The sequence below is a fragment of the Pinus tabuliformis genome, chromosome 8 (genome assembly GCF_031772625.1).
Source record: "Pinus tabuliformis cultivar Carrire ecotype Pingquan chromosome 8, CPIR1, whole genome shotgun sequence".
Lineage (NCBI taxonomy): Eukaryota > Viridiplantae > Streptophyta > Pinopsida > Pinales > Pinaceae > Pinus > Pinus tabuliformis.
The window spans coordinates 160,012,597-160,039,648 of record NC_142294.1 but is presented as its reverse complement, the minus strand read 5'-3'; the positions used below and the strand labels follow the sequence as shown (position 1 = coordinate 160,039,648).

At 38.5% G+C, this 27,052-nt stretch overlaps 1 protein-coding gene and 1 long non-coding RNA gene across 2 annotated transcripts in view; both read left to right on the top strand.

Annotated features, from left to right (window-relative positions):
• Positions 1 to 5,327, top strand: part of LOC149234631 (protein HESO1-like) — a 217,384-nt gene extending 212,057 nt beyond the window's left edge. Inside the window, exons 8-10 of the mRNA XM_089371892.1 lie at positions 471 to 577; positions 3,674 to 3,769; positions 4,182 to 5,327. Of these exons, the coding sequence (XP_089228018.1) occupies positions 471 to 577; positions 3,674 to 3,769; positions 4,182 to 5,114 (1,136 nt within the window). The 3' untranslated portion in view covers positions 5,115 to 5,327. The remainder of the gene's footprint in view (positions 1 to 470; positions 578 to 3,673; positions 3,770 to 4,181) is intronic.
• A 6,832-nt stretch (positions 5,328 to 12,159) lies between these two features.
• Positions 12,160 to 14,545, top strand: LOC149234630 (uncharacterized). The gene is made up of 2 exons (XR_016246095.1): positions 12,160 to 13,607; positions 13,643 to 14,545. It is a non-coding gene; the product is annotated as an uncharacterized LOC149234630 (long non-coding RNA).
• The last annotated feature ends 12,507 nt before the right edge of the window (positions 14,546 to 27,052 follow it).

Below are 27,052 nucleotides of genomic sequence, written 5' to 3'. Positions count from 1 at the left end.
TTCTATAGACTTGTATATGTTAAAGATAGGCTCAAGAGGAGCTTCTTCATACATGACATTGACTCTTTGACTTAATAATAAATCCTAAGGCTCTCAATGGGAGCCACTAACAAATAAACCACTTGCTCATGAAACCCATGCAGCAAGGCATACAAAAAATAATTTTATTTCTTTTATTTCACCATTTACAAAAATCATGTCATTATGAAGACCAAACCTAGTTACCCTTTCTTCAACACCTCTTATCACCTATTTAATCTTCCTCGTGGTTAGTCTTCTCTATCATTCTAAGCTTTTGGTTGATTCCCTGATTATGGATAGAGCGTCCACTCAAATGAGTCGTAATTTTTCAAAACCAAAACAGTTTAGATCCAGAAATTCTTCCATGATAATTATGAGAAACTGTTATACCTACATTCCAAGATATGTACATTATTTGTTTAATCTGAAAGGTTTATGCTTTGATCCAGCTGGAGGTGGCCTTCCAGAGGTGGAGAAAAGAGTGTTGCGCTACAAGCAGTTTGGTAATAGTAATCGAGAAACTGTTCCTGAGCTGTTCATCTCTCTCATGTGTAAGGTATGCTTCTTAGTTTCCAGTTTTCTATTTGCTGTGTTAAATATTTCTGTTAATGATAGCATTCTCGATTTTAGTTGCTGTATCTATAATCCAATTACTAATGTCCTTTTGCAATCATGTGCTTTGATATTTAAACATCCTTTTTCCTTAGCTCTTGCTTTTATCGTAGTAGATACAGGACTGATTCACCATTTTCTTTTTCCTTCCGTAATTTATTTCCATGAGTAGACAGCATAAGACATACTCTTAAGGGATGGTGACCTAAGTCACGTAGCACGATGAAATGAGACACAAATACAATTGTCTGACACGGGACATGGCAACCCCAGGATCAGGACACAAAGGACACATTATATATATTAAACAAATTAGTGAATCATTAAACAGAAAAAATGGAATATAGACAAAGTTTCAGATCTCTTTAGAATTTAGAAACTAAAACATTTACAATTTTACTTGATCATGATTCAAAGGCAATCATAAAACTAGAACTGCAATTATGATAAATGACAAGCACACGAGAAATTAGAAACATAAACTACAGTTTTCTCATTAAGTCTTCAAAATCAAAATGTATTACATAGATACTAAGTCACTGCTACTGTAGGTGAGAAAGTCAATTGCAAATACAAAATAGGGTGGATACTATATACTAGAACTGTAGATGAAGGTTTATGATTTTAATGGTAAGATCTACCCTCTCTCACCAACCATCATCCAAAACTGTATCCTTGACATTTTCTGAAGAAGCTTGATCTACCTTTCTCCAAAAACACCATAACTCCTCCCTTTTGACGTACCAGCTGCCCTTGATGATTGAGCCATAATCTGTGCGTAATGAGAAAGACATTGGACTGTTGTAGGAAGAAAAACTTAAAGATAGGTTGACAAATCCACTCGCTTAGCACTTTGAATCCCCTAAGTTCTAACACTGCACAATATTCCTTAGCTGCACTCCAAATTGCCTCACAGCTCCAACTTGTTGAGTGAAATGACAAAAAAATTAAGGCAAAAGCATGATTTAATGCCGCTCACATGGAGTACACGTGTCCAATTTTTGAGACACGTTAAGGGAAAGTGTTGGACACATGTCCTCACATATTGGTGTCCAACACTCAAAATATGGGACAAGACCCCAATTTGGACATGTCCAGACTCCAGTTACTTATATGGTGACAAAATAATAGAGTTATAAATGAAGACGAACATTTCCTCGTTAGATGTATTCTCTTTAGTTGAGGATGGGAATGGGCTCAACCATGCCTTTTGCAACTTTATTTTAGTAATCGCAAAATCATTCTGTGGCCTTCTCAATATTCTGATGTATGGATATTGTGTTGATATTTAGCTTATCTGCTCAAGGAGGAAACATATACTAGAAGAAAATTATGTCTGGAATTAATATCTCCCTGATGTCAGCCTTCTACCAGCATCCCAAACATGTCTATTATTTCTATGCACCTGGCATTGCCCTAGGAGGGTAGATGAATGGTAAGTTCTCTCAGGTTCCAGGGTCAGGCAGGGGGATAAGGAATCTAGAGGTGGATGGGTGAAGAGGTACAAAGGTACCTACAAGGGCTGTTGAAAATCGAGATCACAGGATAGAGTATGATGAAATACTGTTAAAAATGAGCTCCTTGTTTGACAGTAATAACTTGTAAACGGCTCTCTAATCTATTCTTCAAGAAGTAACTTCCACCAAATGTTAGAATCGAAACAGTTAATGAATGTGCTCTTCTTGTCATCTGCATCCCTTGGCATCCTTTTCCGACATGATTATCTTATTCAGTATATTATTGAGCAATGCATTGTTCTTTTTTGACATTTGCATCCCCCATTTTTAACATTCTTTCTTGAAGGAATCACTATCAGAATTCAGCTACCCCTTGCAGTTAAGTCTGCCATGCACTGTTCCATAGCGTTAATACAGCTGGAACTTTATCTGAAGTCAAAATCATTCTCTATGGTAAATATATTTGGAATCTACATTGCCATTCAAACCGTTGTATTGGCCATGTTGAATTTTTGTAGCTAAGGTCGGTATTCAAGTCAACAAAGTCAAATGAAATTAAAATATTATTTTTAAAGTTCAGATCGGCCCCAGACAGTCAGGTTGGCCCCACCATACAAATGGGTTTGACTCTTGGTCAAAACCCTCCTTATTTGACCTGTATATATTGACCAATCGACCTCCTCCATTTGGCATCAATTCAGATCATCTATTCTTTTGTTTTTCTGTCCACACATGCGAAGGAGAGAGAGTAAAGACCAGCAAAGTTGACCAGAAGTTTGACTTGCTTTGACCAGTGTTGACTGAACCTTCTTCTGCTCTGTTTGACCACAGTTTGACTGAGGCAGTTGACCAAAATTCTGGGACAGTTGACTGAAATTCCTGAGGCAGTTGCAGGGACTGAAATTCGGCATGTCAACCAGAATTGACCAAAAGTTGCAGAAGCTGAAATTCAGCCTGTCTGACCAGATTTGACTGGCTGTTGCAGAAGACTGAAATTCTCTCTTTTGACCGGGTTTGACCTATATGAATTTATTGGTCAGGTTGACTGGGATATTCAGATTGTACATTTGTTGAATTGGACAATTTCTCCTAAGAAATGATTGCTGGGTTTTTCCCAAGGTTGGGTATTCTTAGGGTGAAAGTTTGTCTCTTGTGCATGCTTATTTAACTGTGATCTCTACTGTCCTACTGCATTTATGGTTGAGTTTTTTAAGTATAATTGTTTGATCTGAAGTGTGCTAAAATATATACAATAAATTGGAAGTAATTATCTGTATCAGAAAATTGTGCTTGTCTATATTGCACTTGAAAAATCAACAGGCCATTGATTTGTTTTGGGAAATGTTCATGCTAATAAGGCTTTGTTAGTAATCAAATTCTCTATTTTATGTTGAGAAGCTGATCTATGAAGCAATACCATGAATCTACTTTTTTGTTAAATTGTCATAGACCTGACTGTTTGATTTGGAATATTTTTGAATGCTTGTCAAAGATTTTAATGAGATAATAACAAAAAACCTTTGCAGTTTTTATATGTGCAAAAGATTTGTATGTGGATAACTTTTACTATATGTTGCTTGCAGCTATTATCCGTCGAGTCTCTTTGGAAAGAAGGGCTATGTGCAAGTACTTATGAAGGATCTTGGATTTCCAAAATGTTCAATAATAACTGTATGAATGTATGTCCATCTCTCTCTACTTATACCCAATGGGAAGTAAAGGTTTTTTTTCCCTCTGTTTATGCAAGAATCTATGAACTTGAAAAGTCTTCTGTGAGTTTTCCAAGAACGCTAAGTTTGCCTGTTGTCCTGTCATGAGGAAATTATGCAAAAATACATTCAAGCATTTCACAGTTTTCTTTGTTCATGCAAAAATTACTAATTGAGACTACAATAGTTCATTCCTGAATAGGAAACATCATTGTGATTATCAAATGATGGTAACTGAAATGATCATAGAGGAGAGTTTGGCAAGTGAACATGCATTTGCTATTTGTTTGTTGAAGAAGCTAGAAATGTAAAATGTTTTTTCCCAATTATATTTGACATTAGTCCAATCTTTATAGACTGATGGTAACTTCAAGACATACAGGTGGAGGATTTCGCCGATCGCTCTCAGAATGCTGCGAGGTCAGTAGGGATGAGGGAGTGTGAAATAATTTACGAGTGCATAAGAGAAACTCTATCTCTTCTCCAGAAACGTTTGACAAGTTTGTCACAGATCTCTGATTTGAAGGCATTTCTCTTTGAACCGCATTCTGAGTCAAACATTACTTCAGGCCAGTCACCAAAGACAAGAACGCACCAGAACTTGGGAAAGAGAAGAATGCCTTTTGAAGATATAGTTGGGCAAAAGAGGATGCGCAATTTAAAAGATAAGGAGAGTGAAGAATCCTTTCACAAGTTCCCACAGATGCAATTTGGAGTTGAAGGTTCAGCTCCGAGTGTTGTAGAAAGTATTGTCAGAAATTCAGTTCCTCCTGTACCTAGATACGAAGTTCCTCCCATACCCAGCAAAGTTCAGTCACGAGATCAAGAATGGAGAGAAAGGCATCAGTCCCAAGAACAAGCATGGGGAGCAAGGCATAGGCAATGGCAAGACCCTTTGCAAGGAGCAAGGTTTGGCCAGTCACCAGATATTCCACTAGGAGTAAGGTATGGGCAATGGCAAGATCCAGGATACGGACCAAGATACAGTCAGGGGCATGATCAAGGATATGGTCGAAGGTACAGTCAGGGGTATGATCCAGGATTTTCACCAAGATACAGTCAGGGGGATTCTCCAATCACTGGTCGGCCAAATTTAACTAGGAATTCTGCGGCATTTCAATCTCAAACTGTCTTGCACGGGAGCTCACAATCTCATATAATAGACCAGATGCGGATAGGCAGCTTGCTGTCCCATCTCGATCATTTAGAGAGTTATCGAGGGAAGCCTAATGCAAATATTGTGGGTTCATCTCAAAGTAATAGGAACCTTTATAATCAGGGCCATGGTAATATTCAAGGGCGTGGAAGGTATTAGGATACAGTTTGTTTTGGCAATACCACCATACAATATGAAAGAATGTTGGACTCCAATTTCAGTGTCTGGGAAACGAACTGTGATTGCCAAAAATTACTTTTATGACCTTTGTTGATATAGCTTCATTTTGGAAAAAATTGCATCTCCTGTTGCCTATTGAAGAAACTTGAGCCTCATGTGGAGAATGAAATATTGCCTAACCTTTAACCTTGAGTGCTCTTTTGTTAATGTGCACGGCTGTTGAGATTTGAGCGAGCAATGATTAGGACCTTTCTTTTGTTTGCTTTCTCTACCTATTATAATATTTCATAGAAGCTTACTATGCATAATGTCTTGAAAATGTGTTTCTTTGTGAAGAGTCTGATGATTGATATCCATGTAGTTTGTGGTAAGATTAATTTTTGAATGATCGTTGAGATTTTTGGTGTTGGAACTTATGTTTTATGAATGTGTAGTGACTTTGTTCAATTACATAGACTTTTACAGTTATCATAGTTCAGTTAGAATTTGTGGATTATAACTGTGCAAAAGTTCAAAATTGTTCTCAATGTTGAGTGGAAGTTCCATTTATTATTAAGGATTCACTTTAGCTTTTGAATGGTAGAAAAATATGAGCCATTGGATTGATTAAATCAGATCCAAAGGGTTAGGTGTTAGAAAGGTAACTATAAAATATTTCATAATGATGATGACTCGAAAAACTGAATAAACTAGAAGTAAAAGGATTAACAAATTTATTAGTCCAAACATAGCAAAGAAAAGTTAGGTAATGGGATTAATGTTGAACTAGGTTTTCAGAGGTGGTTGAGTTTATCTTCACAATTGAAATTGTTAGGTTTCCTTTTTTTCAATTTCTAGGGCTTTTGCGATGCTTTGTTTGAACTAATTAATTTTAATCCAACGTTAAAAGACCAACATATAATTATGCATGAAGTCTCTAATTTGAAGCCACAAGTGTGGCGGCAATAGTTTCATTGGTTGTAACGAGATCCCTTTGGTTGTCGTTCTATGCAAAATCCCTGATGTAGATTGCACAAACGAAATTTTGGTATATCAATCCTATCAATTTGATTCATACATCCCCGGAAACTTTGTTGCTTCAGCTAAGTGAAGCAAGAATGGTGGGGAAGCTTATTAGCACTATGGGCCTAGATCTAAACTTGAAGTGAAGCTTGCAGAAACTACAAAAGCTACAGAAACTATCTTACTGGTTCGTTTTATGAGTGTGTTACTGTAAAAATGCAAGCATTATGAGGCTAAGCATTCTGTGAGTTCTCCATCAATTGCACATGCATTCTCTCCATCACAGGCATTCTTCTCTATCTCGATTTTTTTCACCCCTTTCAGAGAATAGTAAATTGTGATACAATAGTATAATATTTCAGAGAATATAGAGAAGAATACACCAGGGTTTTCAACGGATATATACAGACAGACTTCATTAGTTCACAAGTTATCAGCAGAGCTTAAATCTCAGTTGAATCTATATACAACAGTTGGTCACTCCTTCCTCCTTCCCCTCCTTTCGCACTGTGGCGGTTGCAAGCGACTGTTTAGAGCATTTTTGTTCTGCATAATAAAAACCTTTGGTAGAGGTTCCAACTATGCTCTTGCATTTCCAAGGTCCACACTTCCCTACAAAGACTACAGAGAAGAATACACCAAGGTTTTCAGTGCCAATGACTTCAATGGATATATACAAGCAAACTTCATTAGTTCACAAGTTATCATAGAATACAGAGAATACAATATTGCCCTACAAAGCAACACTTCCCTATAGAGAAGAATATACAAGGGCTTTCAGTGCAAATGTCTTCAACAAATATATACAGTTCACAAGTGCAAAGTATTAAAGTCCCAACTTCAAAATACTATACATTGAAGTTAAATTTCAGTATTAGTGCCCCTTATTCCGACGAACTTTCACTTAAATTTACATCCCAAAATGGAAAACAATGAAAACAATAGCAAAGAAATCTCAGATTTTGTGGAAACAAATCACTTAGGCCAAGTCAAAATTGCTTCAGCAAACAAAACAAGGAAGTGGATTTGGGTAAATGCAAAACAATATCGAGGCATTTTAAAGCGCAAACTTACTCGCTTTAAATGGGAACAAAGAAGAAGAAAACAGTCCCCCCCAAAAAAAAAGCAACAAAAATTAAAAAATAGTCAATCATTTACAGTCCCACATCTGCACCTATTATTTGGTCGTCAGATCTCTACGTCCAAGAATTGATGAAGGCCAGGGCAAGGTTGGAAATTTTGGAAGCCAAAGAACAGGAAAGGGACCATAAAATTTCAGAGATTACACTTGCAAATTGATCTTTAATGGAAGGTAATAGGATTCTAAAAGAGCAAGTAACAATGCTACAAGAGGCTTTAGAGACAGGAAAACAAGAATGGTAAAACATGAAGACAACATGACAAACCATGAAAGAATCAATGGCAACAAACAAGTGATAATCTCTAAAGCAATTCAGGTGGATACACAAATATCTCAGTAGGTAGTCATTTCCAAAAAAAAGGCAAAAGAGATCAAGAGGAAAAATATTCCAAAAGAAATCAAAACCAGAGCTGAGTACACTAATGGTTACATAAGGATGGAGGAAAAAGATGTAAGTGTGGAAAGTGAACACAGACACAGAAAAGATAGGGAAACAAAGTTTATTATATGATGAATAAGAGACTATGGAAAGAAGGACAACACTCTCAATTTGACAAGAGACTTTTTGAAAGATAAATTACATTGGGGAGGGAAAATTTTTCAAACAAGAAGGGTGGGAAAAATATGTGAAGAGAGGCTTCAACCCATAAAAGTCATCATAGTAAGTGTGCAAGACAAACACTATCTCTTAAGCAAAAAGAAACTCTTGAAAGTCTCACACTTCTTAGATGAAGATCTAACTAGTGAACAACAAGAGGAGAGAAGAGAAGAAGTGGATAAAATTAGAGCATCGATAAACAAAGGGAAAAGAGCATGGTTGTACAATGGTAAAGTGGTTATTGCAATGTTTGGGCCTCATGACAAAGCAGGGCAATAATTTCGCAGTAAAGTAAAAACAGTTAATTCTATAATAAGGAGGAAAACAATAGGATCAACATGGATGAAAAGGGGTGAAGACTCAATTGAGTCTTGTGTGCAAAGCTGTGTAGCAATCAAATCCTACCCAGGTCTACTAAGTCTAGTTTATTGGCAGTGTAGAGGTTACCCTTGGAGGAGGGGACTCGTGATAGGGCCTATTGCAAAAGGTAGAGACATAATTTGTCTCACAAAAACACAATAACATGATGGCTTAAAAAGTCGTATGTTCGATGGTTATTTGAAATTAGCAGTTTGGAATGAGGTAGTAGAAAATGGCAAAGGGTATGGAGGAATATTTGTTTTAGTGAAAGAAAAAGAAGGTCATCACATATAGTTTGTGAAAGAAGATACAAATAAACAATATTTATGGTTCAAAATAATAGAGAATGAGAACCACATAAAAATTGCAGTGTTATTTTGCACCTAAAGTCTCAAAAACATACAAAAATAAGGGGTTAAAGAGCAAAGACCCATATGTAGCTTTAAAGCAAGATATTGTTGTATATTCTCGGAGAAGTTATTTTAGTGGCAGATTTCAATGCTAGAACAACAAATCAACAAGCTAGTATGTTTTGTTGCAAAGATGATCACAATCCTATCTGGCTTATTGAAGAGGAGAATCCCTAATTTTACGATGTTCAAAGGACGAAAAAATTAGCAATCATTTTGGAGAGGAGTTGTTCACGTTGTGTGGTGCTTTCAACTTAATTATCTGCAATGGTCTAGATAAATGGAAAAGATCTAGGAAGTTCACTTGTAGTACATACAATGAGGCAAGTGTTGTTGACTACATTATTTGTTCACAAAGCTTGATAGAAAGGATAGATGAAGTTAAGATTGGAGAGCATATGTGGGACTTAAAATCAAACCATAACCCAATTTATATAAAGCTATTTTGGTTAGAAGAAAGACAACATAGAAGGAAAACCCAATGTTCTCAACAATCGATATCAAGGGGCAAAATTCTTCTAACACAAGAAAATTGCACCATCTTCAAAACAATGTTGGAGAGATCAATTCAGAAAGGGAAGAGTGGTTCCCAAAGCCTCAATAGTCATGAGTTAAAAAATATAATTCAAATTGCATTTGAGAAGTGTAAAAGAACAAAAAATAGGAAATCTGAATCAAATTGTTTTCCTGTAAATCCCTGGTTTGATGAGGAATGCAAAATGGCAAGGAAAACCTTGAAAAAGGAAGACAAGGAGAAGATGAATGTAAAGCTATATACACAGATTTTAAAAAGGAAAAGAGATGAGTTCATGCAAACAAGGCGAGAAGAGTTTATATATCTAGGCAAGAATAACCCAAAGCTTTTTTGGCAGGAACTTCAACAAAGGAAGAAGAAAATTGAAAATAATATTACGGCCAATCAATGGTTTGGCCATGCAAGACAACTTTATGAGAAAGAATCAGAGGATGAGCCTCCTCCCAGGATCAACACAACTACAAAGCTTTTCACTTTATAGAAAGTAGAGACAAGAATTAAGAAGTTGAAAATAGCAAAGGCAAAGGACTTGGTTGAACTTCAAGCAGAATATCTAAAGTGGGGAATGGACATTCTTGCATCACACATCATGAAAATATTCAACAATGTCATTCGGCAAGGATTCCCAAGAGATTGGACAACTAGTCTAGCAATACCCCTTTTTAAAAGTGGATGCATTAATAATCCTTCCAACTATAGAATCATTATGATCAATCCTTGGTTTGCGAAGCTCTTCAGCAGCACGGTAGAAAATAGAATCAGTAAGTGGGCGGAAGTCAAAGAAAAGAGGGCAAAAGGGCAAACGGGTTTTAGGCCGAAACATTCTATAGTAGATCATGGTATCACATTGAGATACATTATTGAAAAGGTTTGGGATGGCAAAGAAGAAGTATTTTGCTACTTTGTTGACTTCAAAAAGGCATTTGACACGATCCCTAGAGATAAGTTGTGGAGTAGAATGAAATAACTTGAAATTCCTCTTCATTATAGAGTTGTTGTACATAGGCTTTATGAAGAGGTGAAAGTCAAAATTAGAACTTCAACAGGCATTTCAAAAAGCTTTAGAAGTGACATCGGAGTCAAGCAACGCTGCCCTTTATCCCCTACTATTTTTGGTTTATATATTGATATATTGGAAGAGTGGCTAAACTTGCAAGGTGGGGATGGTGTTCAGTTGGGGGAGTTTGTGAAAAAACTTATTTTATATGCTGATGGCCTTGTATTGATTTCTAAATTGGCCCAGGGTTTGCAAATGCACCTATATGCCCTTAAGCATTTTTGTAAAACAGTGGGGATGCAAGTCAATACCAACAAAGACCAAAATAATGTTTTTCTCAAATAAAAAGAAGCAGAGCCAGCATACGTTCTTTGAAAGAAACATTTTTGAAGAAGTAAATGAATACAAGTACCTTGGGATTGATTTCAACAAGAAGCTTAATTGGGAACATTGCAATAAGAAGATAATTTTAGGAGGGTGGAAAACATTATATGCTCTTCAAAACAAATGTAGAGAAGCAAAGTTGTGGGATTGGAAAAAAATTAAAGTGCTTTTTGGGCTCCTAGTTTGTCCAGTGATATTATATGAGTGTGAATTGTGGGCTAGCATCCCTATCTCAAAATGGAAGCAAGTTGAGAAAATCCAAAAATTCTTGATCATGAGCAAGTTTAAAATAAAAAGTTTGGTTTCTTATGAGATAATGCTGAGTGAAACAGGGGCAACTTCCATCAAAGCAATTGCTATAGTGCGTCTCATAAGGTATCTACAAAGAATTGAGCAAATGGGTGAAGGTAGATAGCCTAAAGTTATCTTCAATGAAGGAATGAGTGAAAAAAAGAAATCATGGATGAGACAAAACAACAAAATGATGCAAAAATGGAATATTTACCTCAATGCATGTCCCACAAATAACAAGGATTTAAAGAGATTTGTTGTGGAGAAGTTTCGTAAGCGTATATGGGGAAAAGAGTTGGGCAGAAAGAAGTACTATGTTCAAGAATTCAATCCCACTTGTGATCTCCAACAAAAAAAGTACATTGGAGCTAGCATTCCATGGAGAGAAAAGATTCTTATTGCTCAATTAGGAACTAACTCACATCAACTACAGTGCGAAACAGGTCAGTGAAAAAGGCCTAAAGAAGTTTGGGAAGAACAGGTGTGTACTTTTTACACTTCTGGGGAAGTGGAATCGGAAAAACATTTCATTTTGGAATGTGATGCTTTTAGAGACATCAGCAACAGTTACAATAGTACGTTAAGATCGGTTCCTTGACATTGTCTTTTCAGTGAGGGGACTGTTACAAGGTTGGGTCAACTCATCATTAATTTGAATAATAAGAGGATTGAATTACAAAAGGTAAAAAGCAGAGAAGCTAGTAATCCTATAGACTATATCTAGTATCGTGGACGTTAAAAATTCATTTTATTTCATTTCACTAGATCAATTGAAATTGTTCTCAATGTTGAGTGGAAGCTCCACTTATTATTAAGGATTCACTTTAGCTTTTGAATAGTAGAAAAAAGTGAATGTGAACTGTTGGATTGATTAAATAGGATACAAAGGGGTAGGTGTTAGAAAAGTAAAATATCTCATAATGATAATGACTTGAACCTATAAGTAAAAGATTAACAAATTTATTAGTCCAAACAAAGCTAAGAAAAGTTAGGTAATGGGATTAATAATGAACTAGGTCTTTAGAAGTGGCCGAGTGTATCTTCACAATTGAAATTGTTAGGTTTCCTTTTTTTTTTTTCAATTTCTAGGGCTTTTGCGATGCTTTGTTTGAACTAATTGATCTATTAATCCAAAGTTAAAAGACCAACGTATAATTATGCATGAAGTCTCCAATCTGAAGCCATAAGTGTAGTGGGACCATTGAAGTCACAATCAAAAAGTTTGGAACCCCAGTGAAATGCTTTAGGAAAGCTTTTAATTAATTGAACGCTTAGTTTCACAGCTATAGAACGGATGTTAAAAATCAAGGTTAGAACCCTCGTGAAGTTATAAATTTATAACTTGGTTCCGATGCGTGCGCACACCAGGAAACAAAAAGGTCTATAAGAGATGGAGAAAGCGATAAACCTGGTTACAAAAAGGATTGGAAATCTTATATATTTTTTCAGGGAGAAATTTTTATATGGCCGAAGCCCATAGAAATTTACATATTTTTTCAGGGAGAAATCTTTATATGGCCTAAGCCCACAGATTTTTACATTCAATAAGCGCACAGATTTTTACATTCAATAACGCCGAAGCCAACAGATCATTACAATCAATATGGCCGAAGCCAGCAGAATTTTACGGCCGAACCCAGCAGAATAGAATTTTACGGCCGAAGCCAGCAGAATACGGCATAGCCGTTACAAATATCGCCGAAGCGAGGGGGGCCCAAGACTTGATGGGAGAGCGTCGCAAGGGGAAGAGTCTGGAAATGGAGAAAAACCTATTGCCGAGAATGGAATGCAAGTGTATGATCAATTGTTCTTCTTGGGGCGAAAATGCAACGCGTTTGGATTCTTGCAGGTCAAGCTGAATTTCGATGGGAGAGGCAATGGCAACACAAGCAGAGTTGTGAACGGTAACGATGAAGGATAAGTTTTATCGCAATCTGCGATGATTTGCATATGGTAACTCTGTTTTGGGCATTCTGAAGCTTTGGCGGTGTTTGAAGGTTGGAGGTCCGCTCATACTCGGGGTTGGTTTCTGTTTGAAAGGCCACAGAGTGACATCCTCCTGTTCCTGTTTGGATGGGCCCAGAGATTCGGTACTCTGTATAGAGGGAACTGACCGCCTTGGGTAGCATCTTGGGGTACAATCTCTGGTTTTCTCTTCGGCATATAGATGGTTTTGAATGATATCTAGCAGGGAAGGAAATTTGTCGAGAATGATATCACTCCTTCCTTCTCCAACAATGGATGGTGATGGAGCTTGAATGGTTAACCAACCCTGTGTTGTCTACACCAATAAGGTATGCTCATGGAGATTGACTACCCTTGATATTCGACTATATTTCGACTATCGGAATTATATGTGTAGCAATCTTTATTCTATCAATGACAATCATAGAAACATGTAAAGCTCATAAGATGCAGGCAAGCAGGAAGTCTAAATGATTCCACATCACACAAAAAAGAACAGTTGAGCACAAAATGTTCTGCTCTTGGTGGGTGGAGCCATCAAAAACACAGGAAGAATATCCAAAAGACTATCGGTTGGAACTGCCGCTATTGTTGGATATGGATTAACTTAAATCTGGTGCCATATTTTCTCTTGGTGTGCGGATAATCCTATGGAAGGCTATTGAGATTTTGATCAAAACACACCAGATGCTCTGCTACCTTTCTGAGGTTTTGAACCCGGGACCGAAGCTGGTCATACAGATTCAACTAGCAGGTACAAATAATACAATGTACAGATTCAACTAGCAGGTACAAATAATACAATGTACAGATTCAACTAGCAGGTACAAATAATACAACGGGCTTCAGGCGGCCATTTATTGGTTAGTTGTTGGTGTAGCGCATTGGCTGCAATTAAGGGACAATCCATTGCCCGATCTGGGATGTCAGGGCCAGATCTTTCTGATTATATCCCTTTTGCTGCTCACATCGATGTGGAAGACATTAGGTACTCTCCCCTGATTTCTCGGGTTCCGTCTCGACCATTCGGACTTCCATTTCCCTGTCTACTGGCGTCTGCCATTAATCCGGGAGGATTTCAGGCATAATCGGGGGATCCTTAGACGGTGATCTGGGTCTGAATTTAACGGGGAATTTTATTTTATTTAAAAAATTCAAAAGTCACTGACATACCCTCTCTCGCCACCTGACAGCCATTCACTGGGGATTTCCGGCGCCGTTACATGATGGAATTGGATGGCCCAATTGAATGAAGACTTGGCATACAGATCCACCAAATTTGATTGGCCAAGTGAACATGACTGGGGATCGTTGCTGAGGTGTTGCGGGTCCACCAGCTGAGCCCCTACCATCGTGCTCTGTGCGCATTTTGCTCTTATATACATTAGGCTGGTCAGTTTTGACGCAAACACATCGACTTTTTCTGATTTCGTTCAAGTGCACTCTGGCACTTTGCTCTTATTGTTATTATTGTTATTAGTACAACCCACTTATTATATTGATGTACCCATGTAGTGCCTATATTGTTATTATTGTGCCCTTACATTATTATTGTTATGTCGGCTATGATTATGTTATGATCCCTTAGGCTCCTATATATAGAAAGGAGGTAATTCTAGTCAAAAAGGGCCTAGTTTTGACTAGAACACACTCCGATTAACTCTGATTTCGGTCAGCTGAACTCTCAAGCTCATTATTTTCAAACTCCAGCTTGAATGTTAGCCAAACCCCCTCAAGCGATCCACAAGAGATGTTCCATATCGCATTGTTCGAATGCTTATTTAGCATTGTATATGTATGGTAGTGACCACTTATCAACAATATGCCTTTTTTGTGCTTCAATAATCTAGGTTTTGCTACAATTTACACACAATTTTCAATTACAACCTGCATGTTGTAATTAAATCTATCATTTGGAGAAGTTTGCTTCTAATTTTAATCAAAGAACAGTGGATTTCGCTTTCAAAATCGGTCAACTTTGTAGATGCACAGGCGATCGTTTACTTCTTTGTGCTAGTGAATTGTTGCTACAGGTTGCATCTTAAAACCCGGTTTAGATATTAGTGTTTTTGCATTTGTGTCAGCTGGAAAGTATGAAAGGACGCATCTTTAAATTGCAGACCCCATACACCAAATGGAGAAAGGAACACCATGATCCCTCACAGTCGGAAGGCACACGCAACAATTAAGATCATCACTCGCCGAGTTCAGTGGGAAAGTGACACTGTGTGAATGCCTAACAGTCACGCTCGTGTGAAAAAGGAGGTAACACGATCTCTGTTTTTGGCATTTCTAGAGCTAAAACAACAATATATCGGTCAAGTATTGACCTCCCACTACGCAGTGTAGCGAGCAGGGAGCAACTTGTAGCTTAAGCAGGGAGCAACGATAACTTGAACAGCGGGGAGCAGTGCGAAGTAATCTTGGCATTTTATAGACCTATATCTTTGTCGGAACAAGTTGGACGGCAAATGCATTAAAACATGACAACGAGACAAGAAATTTCAGAACATGTGGAGACAAATGATTTAGAACAAGTGAAAATTGCCTCATACGCTAACGCTGGGAAGTGGGTTTGGGTTAATGATGGCAATCCCAAGGAGGGACATGTAGCAACCACCGTTTAACTCTTGTCGATTTTCAAATTAAACAGTGGCAGGGTTTTGGTGTGAGGTTTCAATGCGATTTATGTTTTCGGCCTGCCCTTTGCACTGGCCTTGGGTTTGAAAACACGGACTTTTCACACCTGCCGAGGGTATTTGGAGTTCATTCTTGTATTTGTCGTGGTCTGATTCGGCTTTGTGGGTGCGCTATGCCTTCGCTTGGTTCTTGTGATGGTTGGTTAGCATTGTGCCTTGCTTGTTGTGTATGGTGGTTTGTTAGCGTTGTGCCTTGCTTGTTCCGTGTGGTGGTTTGTTAGCGCTGTGCCTTCGCTTGCTCTTGTGGTGGTTTACTTTGCTGGTTCTTGGAGGTTTTAGGTCGACTTTCAACCTGCAAGTTGTTTCATCTCTGTCACTCGGCTCATGCTTTGTCTCTGCTCTGTTCGTGATAATTTTTTTCTTGATGTTGGTTCTGGTCTGTGTAACCACAGGTTCTTTCCTTGCTACTGCGGTGGACGGCTCAGCGAACTCGATTTCAGGTAATTTCTTGTTCCGGTTTCATTTCCGCATTTCGTTTTTATGTCTCTAACCCTCTAGCTCCTTGGTGAGCAGGTGAGTTTCTCCTATGGCGTTCCTGTTGAGAGAAACTCTTTGGCGAGAGTTTTGGTTCTCATCCTCTGTTGCGGAGTCAGGCCTTCTCTAGGTAAGTTCCCGCTCCCTTCTTGGTTTATTTTCTTACTGTATTGTTGGTCTCATTGGCCCTACTTAACTGTTGCCTTGTTTTTGTGGTGGTGTGCAAGTCGTTCCTGGGGAGCGCTGCTCCACGACCTCGTCCTTGGGAGTCTTCGCAAGCTTAGGGAAAATCTGGGTAGGGTCTTTCCGTGGATGTATCTTTCCTTTACTTGCTCTGTTTTTAGTTGGGTATAACCCTTGGGGTTTCACTTTCTCCGTGTATCTGTATAGTTTCATGGGTATTTATACCCTCACTGCTTGACTAGTCTAGGCTTGTAATTTGTGGTTCTCGGTCTTCGTGGATTTCAAAACCCTCTACGGTTTTTGGGTTATATAATTTGTACAATGAACTGTTAAATTGGAAATGAAATGAATGCACAGGTGTGCTTGAATGTTGAATATAAAAGTACTTGGTTTTTTTGTTGAGGAAAGAAAAAAAAGGTATTGTCTATGTTGGCTTTGCCTTTCTCTGGTTCCTAGTCTGAGATGCCTTTTGTCACAAGATTTTTGTCGATGTCATTCGGCTTCTTAATGAGTTATTTTACTATTTTGTTTTCAACACAATGTTTGAATCATTAATGCACAGGAAAAGAAAAATTGTCTTGCTTTCTTAATGACAGGTTCTAGATTCATTTGCTTCCATAGATATTCAAGAAAATTGTAAATTACAAATTCTGTGCCCTCTCTTCTCTTTGGATGGCAGACCCTCCATGAGGCTCTGGTTTTTCCTTTTCAATGCCTTACTAACAGTTTCTTACAGTTGAGGAACTATTCCTCAGTTACCTTTCAGTTATCTAATAGTTTTTTTAAACATGCTCTTAACTAATCCTATCTTTACTTGCTTGCTTAATTTTAAAAGAACAATGGCTGTGTCAGCCTTAATTTAAATAAAACAGAATTCAAAATGTTTTTCTTTCTTTCCAACAAAAATAAAAATAAAAAAACCATTTCCCAGTTGTCGCCTTTTCAGTCGAATGCTCCTGCATCAGGCTCCTGGGGTAAATTAAACTCATGGTTCTTATCCATGAGCTCTTCAATAGAGTACCCGACGTTTTGAATTTGGCTAGCGTCTAACCAAGAACTATCTTCAACAGGATGGCCCTTCCACTTGATTAGGTACCGCAAATATTCTTTTCTTCAAGTTCGTCTGGCCACTTGGGTGTCTAGGATCTGTTCGATCTCTAAAGGCTTTGCTGGGGGCATTTGTTTATTCCACGAGTCGTTTTCATTCTGAGTGTCCCATGTTAGTCTTTCCGAACTGTCTTCTTCACTTACTGCAATGTATGGGTACAAATCTGCCACATTAAAAATGGGTGAGATTCCTATACCTAGGGGTAACTGCAATTCATAAGCGTTCGCAGAAAACTTTTGAAAAATCCTGCAAGGCCCAATTTTTTTCCATTTTAACTTGTTGTATTCGCCTTTAGGAAACCTCTCCTTGCGTAGGTGTGCTAATACCAGGTCCCCTACGTTGAATTGTACCTCCCACCTTTTCAAAACTGATTTCTGTTTGTATCTTTCGATGTTGTCTTGTAATTTTAATTTCACCTGTTCATGAAGATCGTTGATTGCCTTTGTGAAATCTTCACCATCAGCACTCCTGCGCTTCCACTGCCCAAATCCAACTCATGTACTCCACATGGGTGCATTCCATATAGGATCTAGAAAGGACTACTGCCCGTGCTTCTATTGGGCGAATCGTTATAAGCAAATTCCACTTGTGCAAGCACACGATCCCACTGTCGAGAATTTTCTCCAACCAAACTCCTTAATAGATTTCCCAGACTTCGGTTCACCACTTCAGTTTGGCTGTCGGTCTACAGATGATAAGCTGAGCTAAAGTTCAGTTTGGTGTTTAATTTTTTCCCTAAGGTCCGCCAAAAATGACCTATAAACTTTACGTCTCGGTCCGAAATAATAGACTTCAGCAAGCCATGTAATTTGACTATCTCTGTGAAGAACAAATGTGCTACATGTGTGGCATCACTGGTTTTCCTGCACGAAATGAAATGTGCAATTTTGGTGAAACGATCCACCACCACCATGACGGAATCGAATCCCCGTTGTGTCTTCGGCAGACCTAAGACAAAGTCTAAACTGACTTAGTCCCATGGTCTGTTCGGAATAGGTAAAGGTGTATACAACCCTGTGTTCTGGTTGTGTCCCTTTGTAAGCTAACACACTTTGCATCTAGTCATAAACCTCTGTACATCTCTACTCATCTTCGGCCAATAGTAAAAGTGGCTCAACTAATCCAAGGTCTTGTCTATGCCAAAATGCCCGGCTAAACCTCCATTATGCTTTTCCTGGATTAAGTTCTCTCTCATAGAACATTCCGGAATACACAACTGCCCTCCTTTGAACAACTACCCTTCCTGCAAATTACAGTCCAGCCATGAACTGCTATCTCTCAACAATGGATTTTGGCAAGCTTCATAGGCTTCCTTAAAATCTGCATCTGTTTCATACAAGTCCTTAAGATGTTCGAATCCTAATACTTGTATCGTACTTTCCTGTAGGATCAAATTCCTCTTGCTTAATGCATCTACCACTTTGTTGGCTTGACCGCTGATGTGTTTCAACACAAATGTAAAACTTTGTAGGTACTCCACCCACTTCGCATGTTTATGGTTCAGCTTATGCTGCTGCATAATATACTGTAATACAAAATTGTCTGAAAATAAGACAAATTCATTGGCCAATAGATAATGTCTCCAATGCTTTAGCGCTTGAACCACTGCATAAAATTCTTTGTCATAAGACGTGTACTTCTGCCTACTTTCATTTAATTTCTCATTGAAATAGGCTACTGGCTTGTCTTCTTAGCTGAGTACTGCACCAATGGCTGTTCCACTGGCATCACAACGAACTTGAAAAAGTTTGTTAAAGTCTGGTAATCTCAAAATTGGTTTTTCAGTAATCTTTCTTTTGAGCAGTTGAAAACTCTTCTCTGTCGATTATGTCCAATGAACATGCTGATTTGCCTTCTTAATGGTGTCCACCATGGGTGCACAAATCCCTCTGAAATTTTAATAAACTTTCAATAAAAACTTGCCAATCCATGAAAACTTCGTACCTCAAACAAACTCTTGGGAGATGGCTAGCTAACTATGGCTGCAACCTTTTCCGGATCCATTTTTAGTTCATTTTCGAAAATCACAAATCCCAAATAAATTAATTTCCTTCTTAAAGAAAAGAACATTTCTTCAAATTTATTAGTAATCTATTTTGCTACAATTTTTCCAATACATACCTCACATGTCGAAAATGCTATTTCTGTCTCATTGAATATAAGTATATCATCCAAATATACAATCACAAATTTACCAATGAATTCCTTCAGCATCTCATTCAACAAACACATGAACATTCAAACGCATGAACGTGTTGGGGGCATTGCTCAATCCAAATGGCATAACCAGCCATTCATATAAGCCTTCATTAGTCTTGAAAGTTGTCTTCCACTCGTCACCTTCTCGAATCCTGATTTGGTGGTAGCCGCTTTTTAGGTCTATCTTTGAAAAGTACGCTGCTCCACTCAAAAAATCCATCATATCATCCATCTGAAGTAAAGGAAACATGTACCTGATAGTGATCTTGTTAATTGCCCGGGAATCAGTGCACATCCGCCACTCACCTCCTTTCTTGGGAGCTAAAACAGTCGGAACCGCACAAGGGCTTAGACTTTCCCGAATCAGTCCTTTATCCAACAACTCCTACACTTGCTTCCTGATTTCTTCATTGTCCTTCGGACTCATCTGGTAAGCAGCTTTGTTTGGCAAATTGGCTCCTGGAATAAAATCAATATGGTGACTAATGCTCCGCTTTGGTGGTAATTTGTCTGGTAGATCGTCTACCACAATATCACTAAATTCATGCAGCGTGTCCTGTATCTCTTTAGGTAAGTCAGTGATTTCAGTGTGGATCAACACTGGTTTTGGCCTTCGCACAACTGCATATTTTACCTCATCATCCTCCATCTGTTGCAGAAACTCTTTTCCACCTAACAGTAATGCTTTTGTTCCACTGGTTTCTGCAGCATCCTCTTCCTTCATGGGCACTAGCGTATGCTTTATCCCATCTTTAACAAACTTGTAACAATTTGTTTCCCCGTCATGGACGACCTTCCTATCATACTGCCATGGTCTGCCCAACAGAATATGGCACACGTCCATAGGCATGATATCGCAAGTCACCTTGTCCTTGTACTTGCCAATATGAAACTCTACTTTGCACTGCTCATCGACCAGCAGTTGGTGACCTTTCTGCAACCAAGACACCCTATATGGAGTTGGGTGCTTCAATTTCTTCAAACCCAATTTTCCCACCATTTCAGTAGCTACCATATTATCAGTACTTCCACTGTCTATGATTAATTTGCAACATTTCCCATGCGACTTGCACACAGTCTGGAACAATGCTTTCCTCTGTGTCTGATCAGCTACTTCCTTAGTTGGTTTCAATAATACCTTGTTCAACACCAAGGCTTCCCCGGTTTCAGGCATATTTTCCACCTCCTGTGGTGGTGCCTCCGCTTCATCGGGCTGAGCAACATATGCTCCCCTCTATCCAGTTTGTTCATTTTCAGGACATTCAAAGGACCTGTGTCCCCACTTGTGACACTTGTAACACTGTAAGCACTTCCTCTGCCTCTGCCTCTGCCTCTGCCACTACCTCTTCCTCACTGGTATGACCTTCCTCCTCTGGTGTTACCTTCCCTTTCAGTTTATCCCGAAGTCTTCGAACTACTGCCCTCTTCATTGTTGTTGGAGTTCTACCTCTGCCAAAGGATTGTCCCCTACCTCTTCCAGAACTATGTACTCTTCTAGCATTCTGTTTCCTGGCAATCTTTTCCTCCGCCTTCAAAGCACTCTGATAAGCTTCCTCTATGGTCTTAGGGGAAAGAATATTAATTTCGTCTAGGATCTCCATCCGTAGACCATTTACAAACCTTGCTATTTTTTCAAGGGTATCTTCAACATAACCAGCTCTCAGGTTTCCTTTATAAAATTCTTCAGTATATTCCTTTACGGTCATCATTCTTTGCCTCAAGTTCTGTACTTGTCTATAAAGGGAAATTTGGTAATCTTTAGGCAGAAATTTGCTCTTCATTCTAGCAATCATCCTGTCCCATTTTTTAATCAATGGTTTGTTCAATCTTCTCCTTCACAGTGCTGCATGTCCCTTCAACTTGGTGACAGCAAACCTGATCTTCTTATCTTCGCTGATTTCTTCATATTCAAAATATTTATCTAGCTCATTTATCCATTCTAACAATGCCTCTATGGACAAACTGCCATCATAATTAGAGAGCTCTGGTCTTGGCTTGCTACTAGCCAACAAAACTGACCTCAATAGTTTAGTCTCTGGTCCTTCTTCATCTGAACCATCTGTCATGGTTGTGTTTTCCTCCTCACTGTCATCCCCACCTTCCGGATCTCTACGCCTTCCTACTTCCACTGCTGCCAAACGTGCAGTTAAAGTCCTAATTTCTTCTCATAACCCTTCATCTACTTCTCTTCTAATGGCTCTACCTCGACCCCTTCTTCCTACCTCCATCTTTAGTGAGAGAAAGGAACAACTTGCTCTGATACCAAAAATTGATGACAATCCCGAGGAGGGACACGTAGCAACGACCGTTTAACTCTTGTCGATTTTCGAATTAAACAGTGGCAGGGTTTTGGTGTGAGGTTTCAATGCGATTTATGTTTTCGGCCTACCCTTTGTACTGGCCTTGGGTTTGCAAACGCGGTCTTTTCACACTTGCCGAGGGTATTTGGAATTCATTCTTGTATTTGTCGTGGTTTGGTTCGGCTCTGTGGGTGCGTTGTGCCTTCGCTTAGTTCTTGTGATGGTTGGTTATTTTGCTTGTTCCGTGCGGTGGTTTGTTAGCGTCGTGCATTGCTTGCTCTTGTGGTGATTTACTTTGTTGGTTCTTGGAGGTTTCAGGTCAACTTTCAACCTACAAGTTGTTTCATCTTTATCACCCGGCTCATGCTTTGTCTCTACTCTGTTCGTGATGATTTTTTTCTTGATGTTGGTTCTGGTGATGATTTGGCTCTGTGTAACCACAGGTTCTTTCCTTGCTACTGCGGTGGACAGCTCAGCGAACTCGATTTCAGGTAATTTCTTGTTCCGGTTTCATTTCCGCATTTCGTTTTTATGTCTCTAACCCTCTAGCTCCTTGGTGAGCAGGTGAATTTCTCCTATGGCATTCCTGTTGGGAGAAACCCTCTGGCGAGAGTCTCGGTTCTCGTCCTCTGTCGCGGAGTCAGGCCTTCTCTAGGTAAATTCCCGCTCCCTTCTTGGTTTATCTGCTCACTGTATTGTTGGTCTCGTTGGCCCTACTTAACTGCTGCCTTGTTTTTGTGGTGGTGTGCAGGTCGTTCCTGGGGAGGTTTTTCATTGATGATTTTGGGTAGGGTCTTTCCATGGCTGTATCTTTCCTTTACTTGCTCTGTTTTTAGTTGGGTATAACCCTTGGGGTTTCGCTTTCTCCGTGTATCTGTATAGTTTCGTGGGTGTTCATACCCTCGTTGCTTGACTAGTCTGGGCCTATAATTTGTGGTTTTCGGTCTTCGTGGGTTTCAGAACCCTCTACGGTTTTTGGGTTATATAATTTGTACAATGAACTGTTAAATTGGAAATGAAATGAATGCACAGGTGTGCTTGAATGTTGAATATAAAAGTACCTGGTTTTTTTTGTTGAGGAAAGAAAAAAAAATGTATTGTCTATGTTGGCTTTGCCTTTGTCTGGTTCCTAGTCTGAGATGCCTTCTGTCACAAGATTTTTGTCGATGTCATTCGGCTTCTTAATGAGTTATTTCACTATTTTGCTTTCAACACAATGTCTGAAACATTAATGCACAGGAAAAGAAAAATTGTCTTGCTTTCTTAATGACAGGTTCTAGATTCATTTGCTTCCATAGATATTCAAGAAAATTGTAAATTACAAATTCTGTGTCCTCTCCTCTCTGGATGGCAGCCCCTCCATGAGGCTCTGGTTTTTCCTTTTCAATGCCTTACTAGCAGTTTCTTACAGTTGAGGAACTGTTCCTCAGTTACCTTTCAATTATCTAACAGTTTCTTTAAACATGCTCTTAACTAATCTTATCTTTACTTGCTTGCTTAATTTTAAAATAACAATGGTTGTGTCAACCTTAATTTAAATAAAACAAAAATAAATAGAATTCAAAATGTTTTTCTTTCTTTCCAACAAAAAAAAAAAAAAAAAATCCATTTCCTAGTTGTCGCCTTTTCAGTCGGATGCTCCAGCATCAGTTAATGCCAAACAATGTCCGGGCATTTTAAAATGAAGACTAGCTCGTCTAAACTAGGAGAAAACAAGGAAAAAACGGTCTCAAAAAGAAAGAAATTGAGCCCGTCACAATAAGCACTCAAACAAGTCCTCTCTACAAGCACTTGGCAACAAGAAATCCAGAGGAAAATTCATTGATGATTATGCTTTATATAATCCCACATCCACACCTCTCACTTGGTCATCTAATCTTTATGTGAAAGAATTGTTAAATGAAAAGCAAAGGTTGGAGGTTTTAGAAGCTAAAGGGCAGGAAAGTTATCATAAAATTCATATAATAACAGCTGAGAATAAGGCTTTAGCAGAAAGCAATAAAGTTTTGAAAGAAAAAGTGGCATTGCTACAGGAAGCTCTCCTGATAGGAAAGACAGAATGGCAACGCATGAAGACGGATGTAAAAAATATAAAGAAATCTGTAGTGGAAAGTACAAAGGTGGTGAATGCGAAATCATCCCAGGATAAAGGGGATTGATTGCGCAAATAGACAACCATGAAGAGAAAATAAGAGAATAAAGGAAATGAGATTCCACCAAAGTCTCCAAAACTTTGGCTCAAGTTATTAGCAATTCTGCTAATAAGGAAGGAGAAACAAACATTCAGGTTGACAACATGCAAGATAGAGAAGGAAAGAAAAGACAAAATAGAGCAACAAACATAATTATTAAAGGGGTGAAAGACTATTGGAAAAATGAACGTACTCTTGACCTTGCAAGAGAATTCTTGAAAAACAAGTTGTTATGGCAAGGACAAATATGCCAAGCATGAAGGGTGGGTAAGTTTAACGGTGAGAGATCCAGACCCATAAAAGTCATCATGCCTAGCTTGCGTGATAAATATATCATTCTAAGTAAGAAACATCTCTTGAGGGATTCTCGCTTTTTCCTAGAAGTAGATTTAACTATAAGACAACAGGGGGAAAAAAGGGAGGAGATGTTAAAGGTTAGGGCAGCAAGAGATGAAGGCAAGAGAGCATGGATTTATGAAGACAAAACTGTGAAAGTATAATTTGGACCTCCTTCCAAAACAGAGCAACAAGATGGTAATAAAGAAGAGGCAACAAACTCTTCAACAGGAAATCAGGAAGCAAGGTTAGTATGGGAAAGCAGGGATAAAGACTCAAATGTGAGTCTTGCATGTCAAAATAAATAGCAATCAAGTCATATCGAGGTTTCCTTAAGATTAGTTTGTTGGAACTGCAGAAGTTACCCATGGAGATGAGGACTTGGGTTAGGGCCTATTGTGGAAGATAGACACATAATTTGCCTCATAGAAACACATGTGCATGAAGGGTGAAAGACATATTTGTTTGAAGAATACTGAAAGATGGCAATGTGGAACAAGGCAGCAAGGAATGGCTTTAATGAGGGAGAAAGAAGGTTGTCTCATTTATTTAGAAAGAGAAGACTCAAATAAGCAATTCATTTGGTTTAAAATATCAAAAAATGGAAACCACATTAGAATTGCAGCATGTTACTTTACGCCGCAAGTTTCAAAAATCTACAAAGGTAGAGGGCTTGACCACAAAGTTCCATTTGCAGCCTTAAAAGCGAATATTGCAACATATTCTTAGCTAGGTGAAGTCCTTATAGTCGATGATTTCAATGCTAGGACTGCAAGTGAACAAGCTAGCATTCTTTGTTGTAAAGAAGATTGTGACCCTATTTGGCTTACAGAAGAGAGTAATCATCAGTGGGAAAGAATTTCATAGGACAAGGGCTGCAATCTCTTTGGTGAACAATCGCTTAATCTATGTGGGGCCTTTGATTTAGTCATTTGTAATGGCTTGACTAGATGGGCAAAGTTTGGTTATTTCAATTGCAATACTTACAATGGAGCAAGTGTACTAGATTATGTAATTTGTTTGCATGGTTTGTGTGAGAAAATGGAGGAGTTTTGATTGGAGATCAGCTGTGGGACTTAAAATTAGATCACAAGACAATTTATTTAAGTTTCTCTTGGACTGTAAATAAACAATTAGAGTAAAAAATTCAGCATGTCCAACAAAATCTCCCACAGGGCAAAATTCTTTTGACTCCAAAAAATTGGAATACCTTTGAAATAACGCTAGAGAGGCTCTTCGAGAAGGAGAAAATCACAATTCACGGCCTTCATAGTCATGAATTAACACATTTAATTCAATGTGCACTTGCAGAGTGCAAAAGAGCAAAAATTAAGAAGTCTGAAACAAATTGTTTTCCGATTAATGCTTGGTTTGACGAGGAATGCAAAAAGGCAAGGAGAATGTGTAAAGAGTCAAACATGGATAACATAAAGCTCAAAGCTTACAAGTAGTTATTAAGCAAGAAAAAATTGATTTCATGGTTTCAAGAAGGGAAGAACTAATCTTCCTTGGGAAAAATAATCCCAAATTATTTTGGAAGGAGCTCCAACTGAAAAAGATACAAACTGGAAATAGTATTACAATTTCTAAATGGTTTGACTATGCAAGACAACTCTATGAGCATGATCCCAAGGATGACCCTCCCCCCTTGGTCAACACTAATACTGAACTCTTCATGGTGCAAGAGGTAGAGATGGGTATCAAGAAGTTGGGTGTTTGTAAAGCAAAAGAATTTCTGAACTCCAAGCAGAATATCTAAAGTGGAGCTCAAAGATCCTTGCACCTCACATTACAAAAAATTTCAACAACATCATACAATAGGGGCTCCCCACAGATTGGACAACTAGTATGGAAATACCTCTTTTCAAGAGCAGTGATGTCAATAATCCCTCCAATTATAGGACCATCATGATAAACCCTTTGTTTGCAAAGCTATTTGGAAGCATGCTAGAAAATAAAATTAGTAAGTGGGCAGAAGAAAGAGATAAGCATGCTAAAGGGCAAGCAGGTTTTAGACCTAAACATTCCACATTTGATCATGGTATAACTTTAAGGCACATCATTGAAAAAGTTTGGGATAAAAATGAAGAAGTATTTTGTTGCTTTGTTGATTTTAGAAAAGCGTTTGACATGGTTCCTAGTTGGCACAGAATGAAGGAACTTGGGGTTTCGTAACATTTGAAAGAAACTGTGCATAGGCTGTATGAAGAGGTGAAAGTCAAAATTAGAACTTCAACAGGCATTTATGAAAGTTTTAGAAGCGATATCAGGGTCAAGCAAGGTTGCCCACTGTCTCCTACCCTTTTTGGTTTATATATCGACAAGCTTGAGGAGTGGTTAAATTCGCAAAGAGATGATGGTATCCATTTGGGCAAGTTTGTTATAAGGCTTCTTTTGTATGCAGATGACCTTATTTTGATTGCTAAATCGGCTCTTGGTTTGCAAGAGCACTTACTATCCCTTGAGCATTTTTGTAGAAGAGTGGGGATGCAAGTCAGTATCAACAAAACGAAAGTAGTGGTTTTCTCTATTAAAAAAAACATAACCAGTATAAGTTCTACTTTGAAGGCAACATTCTGGGAGAAGTTGCGGATTACAAATACCTCGAAATTGACTTCAACAAAAATCTAAGTTGGGATGGTTGTAGAAAGAAAAGAACTTTGGGGGGTTGGAAAGAATTTTATGCCTTTCAAAATAGGTGTAGAGAGGCAAAGTCATGGCACTGGAAAACCACTCAAACTCT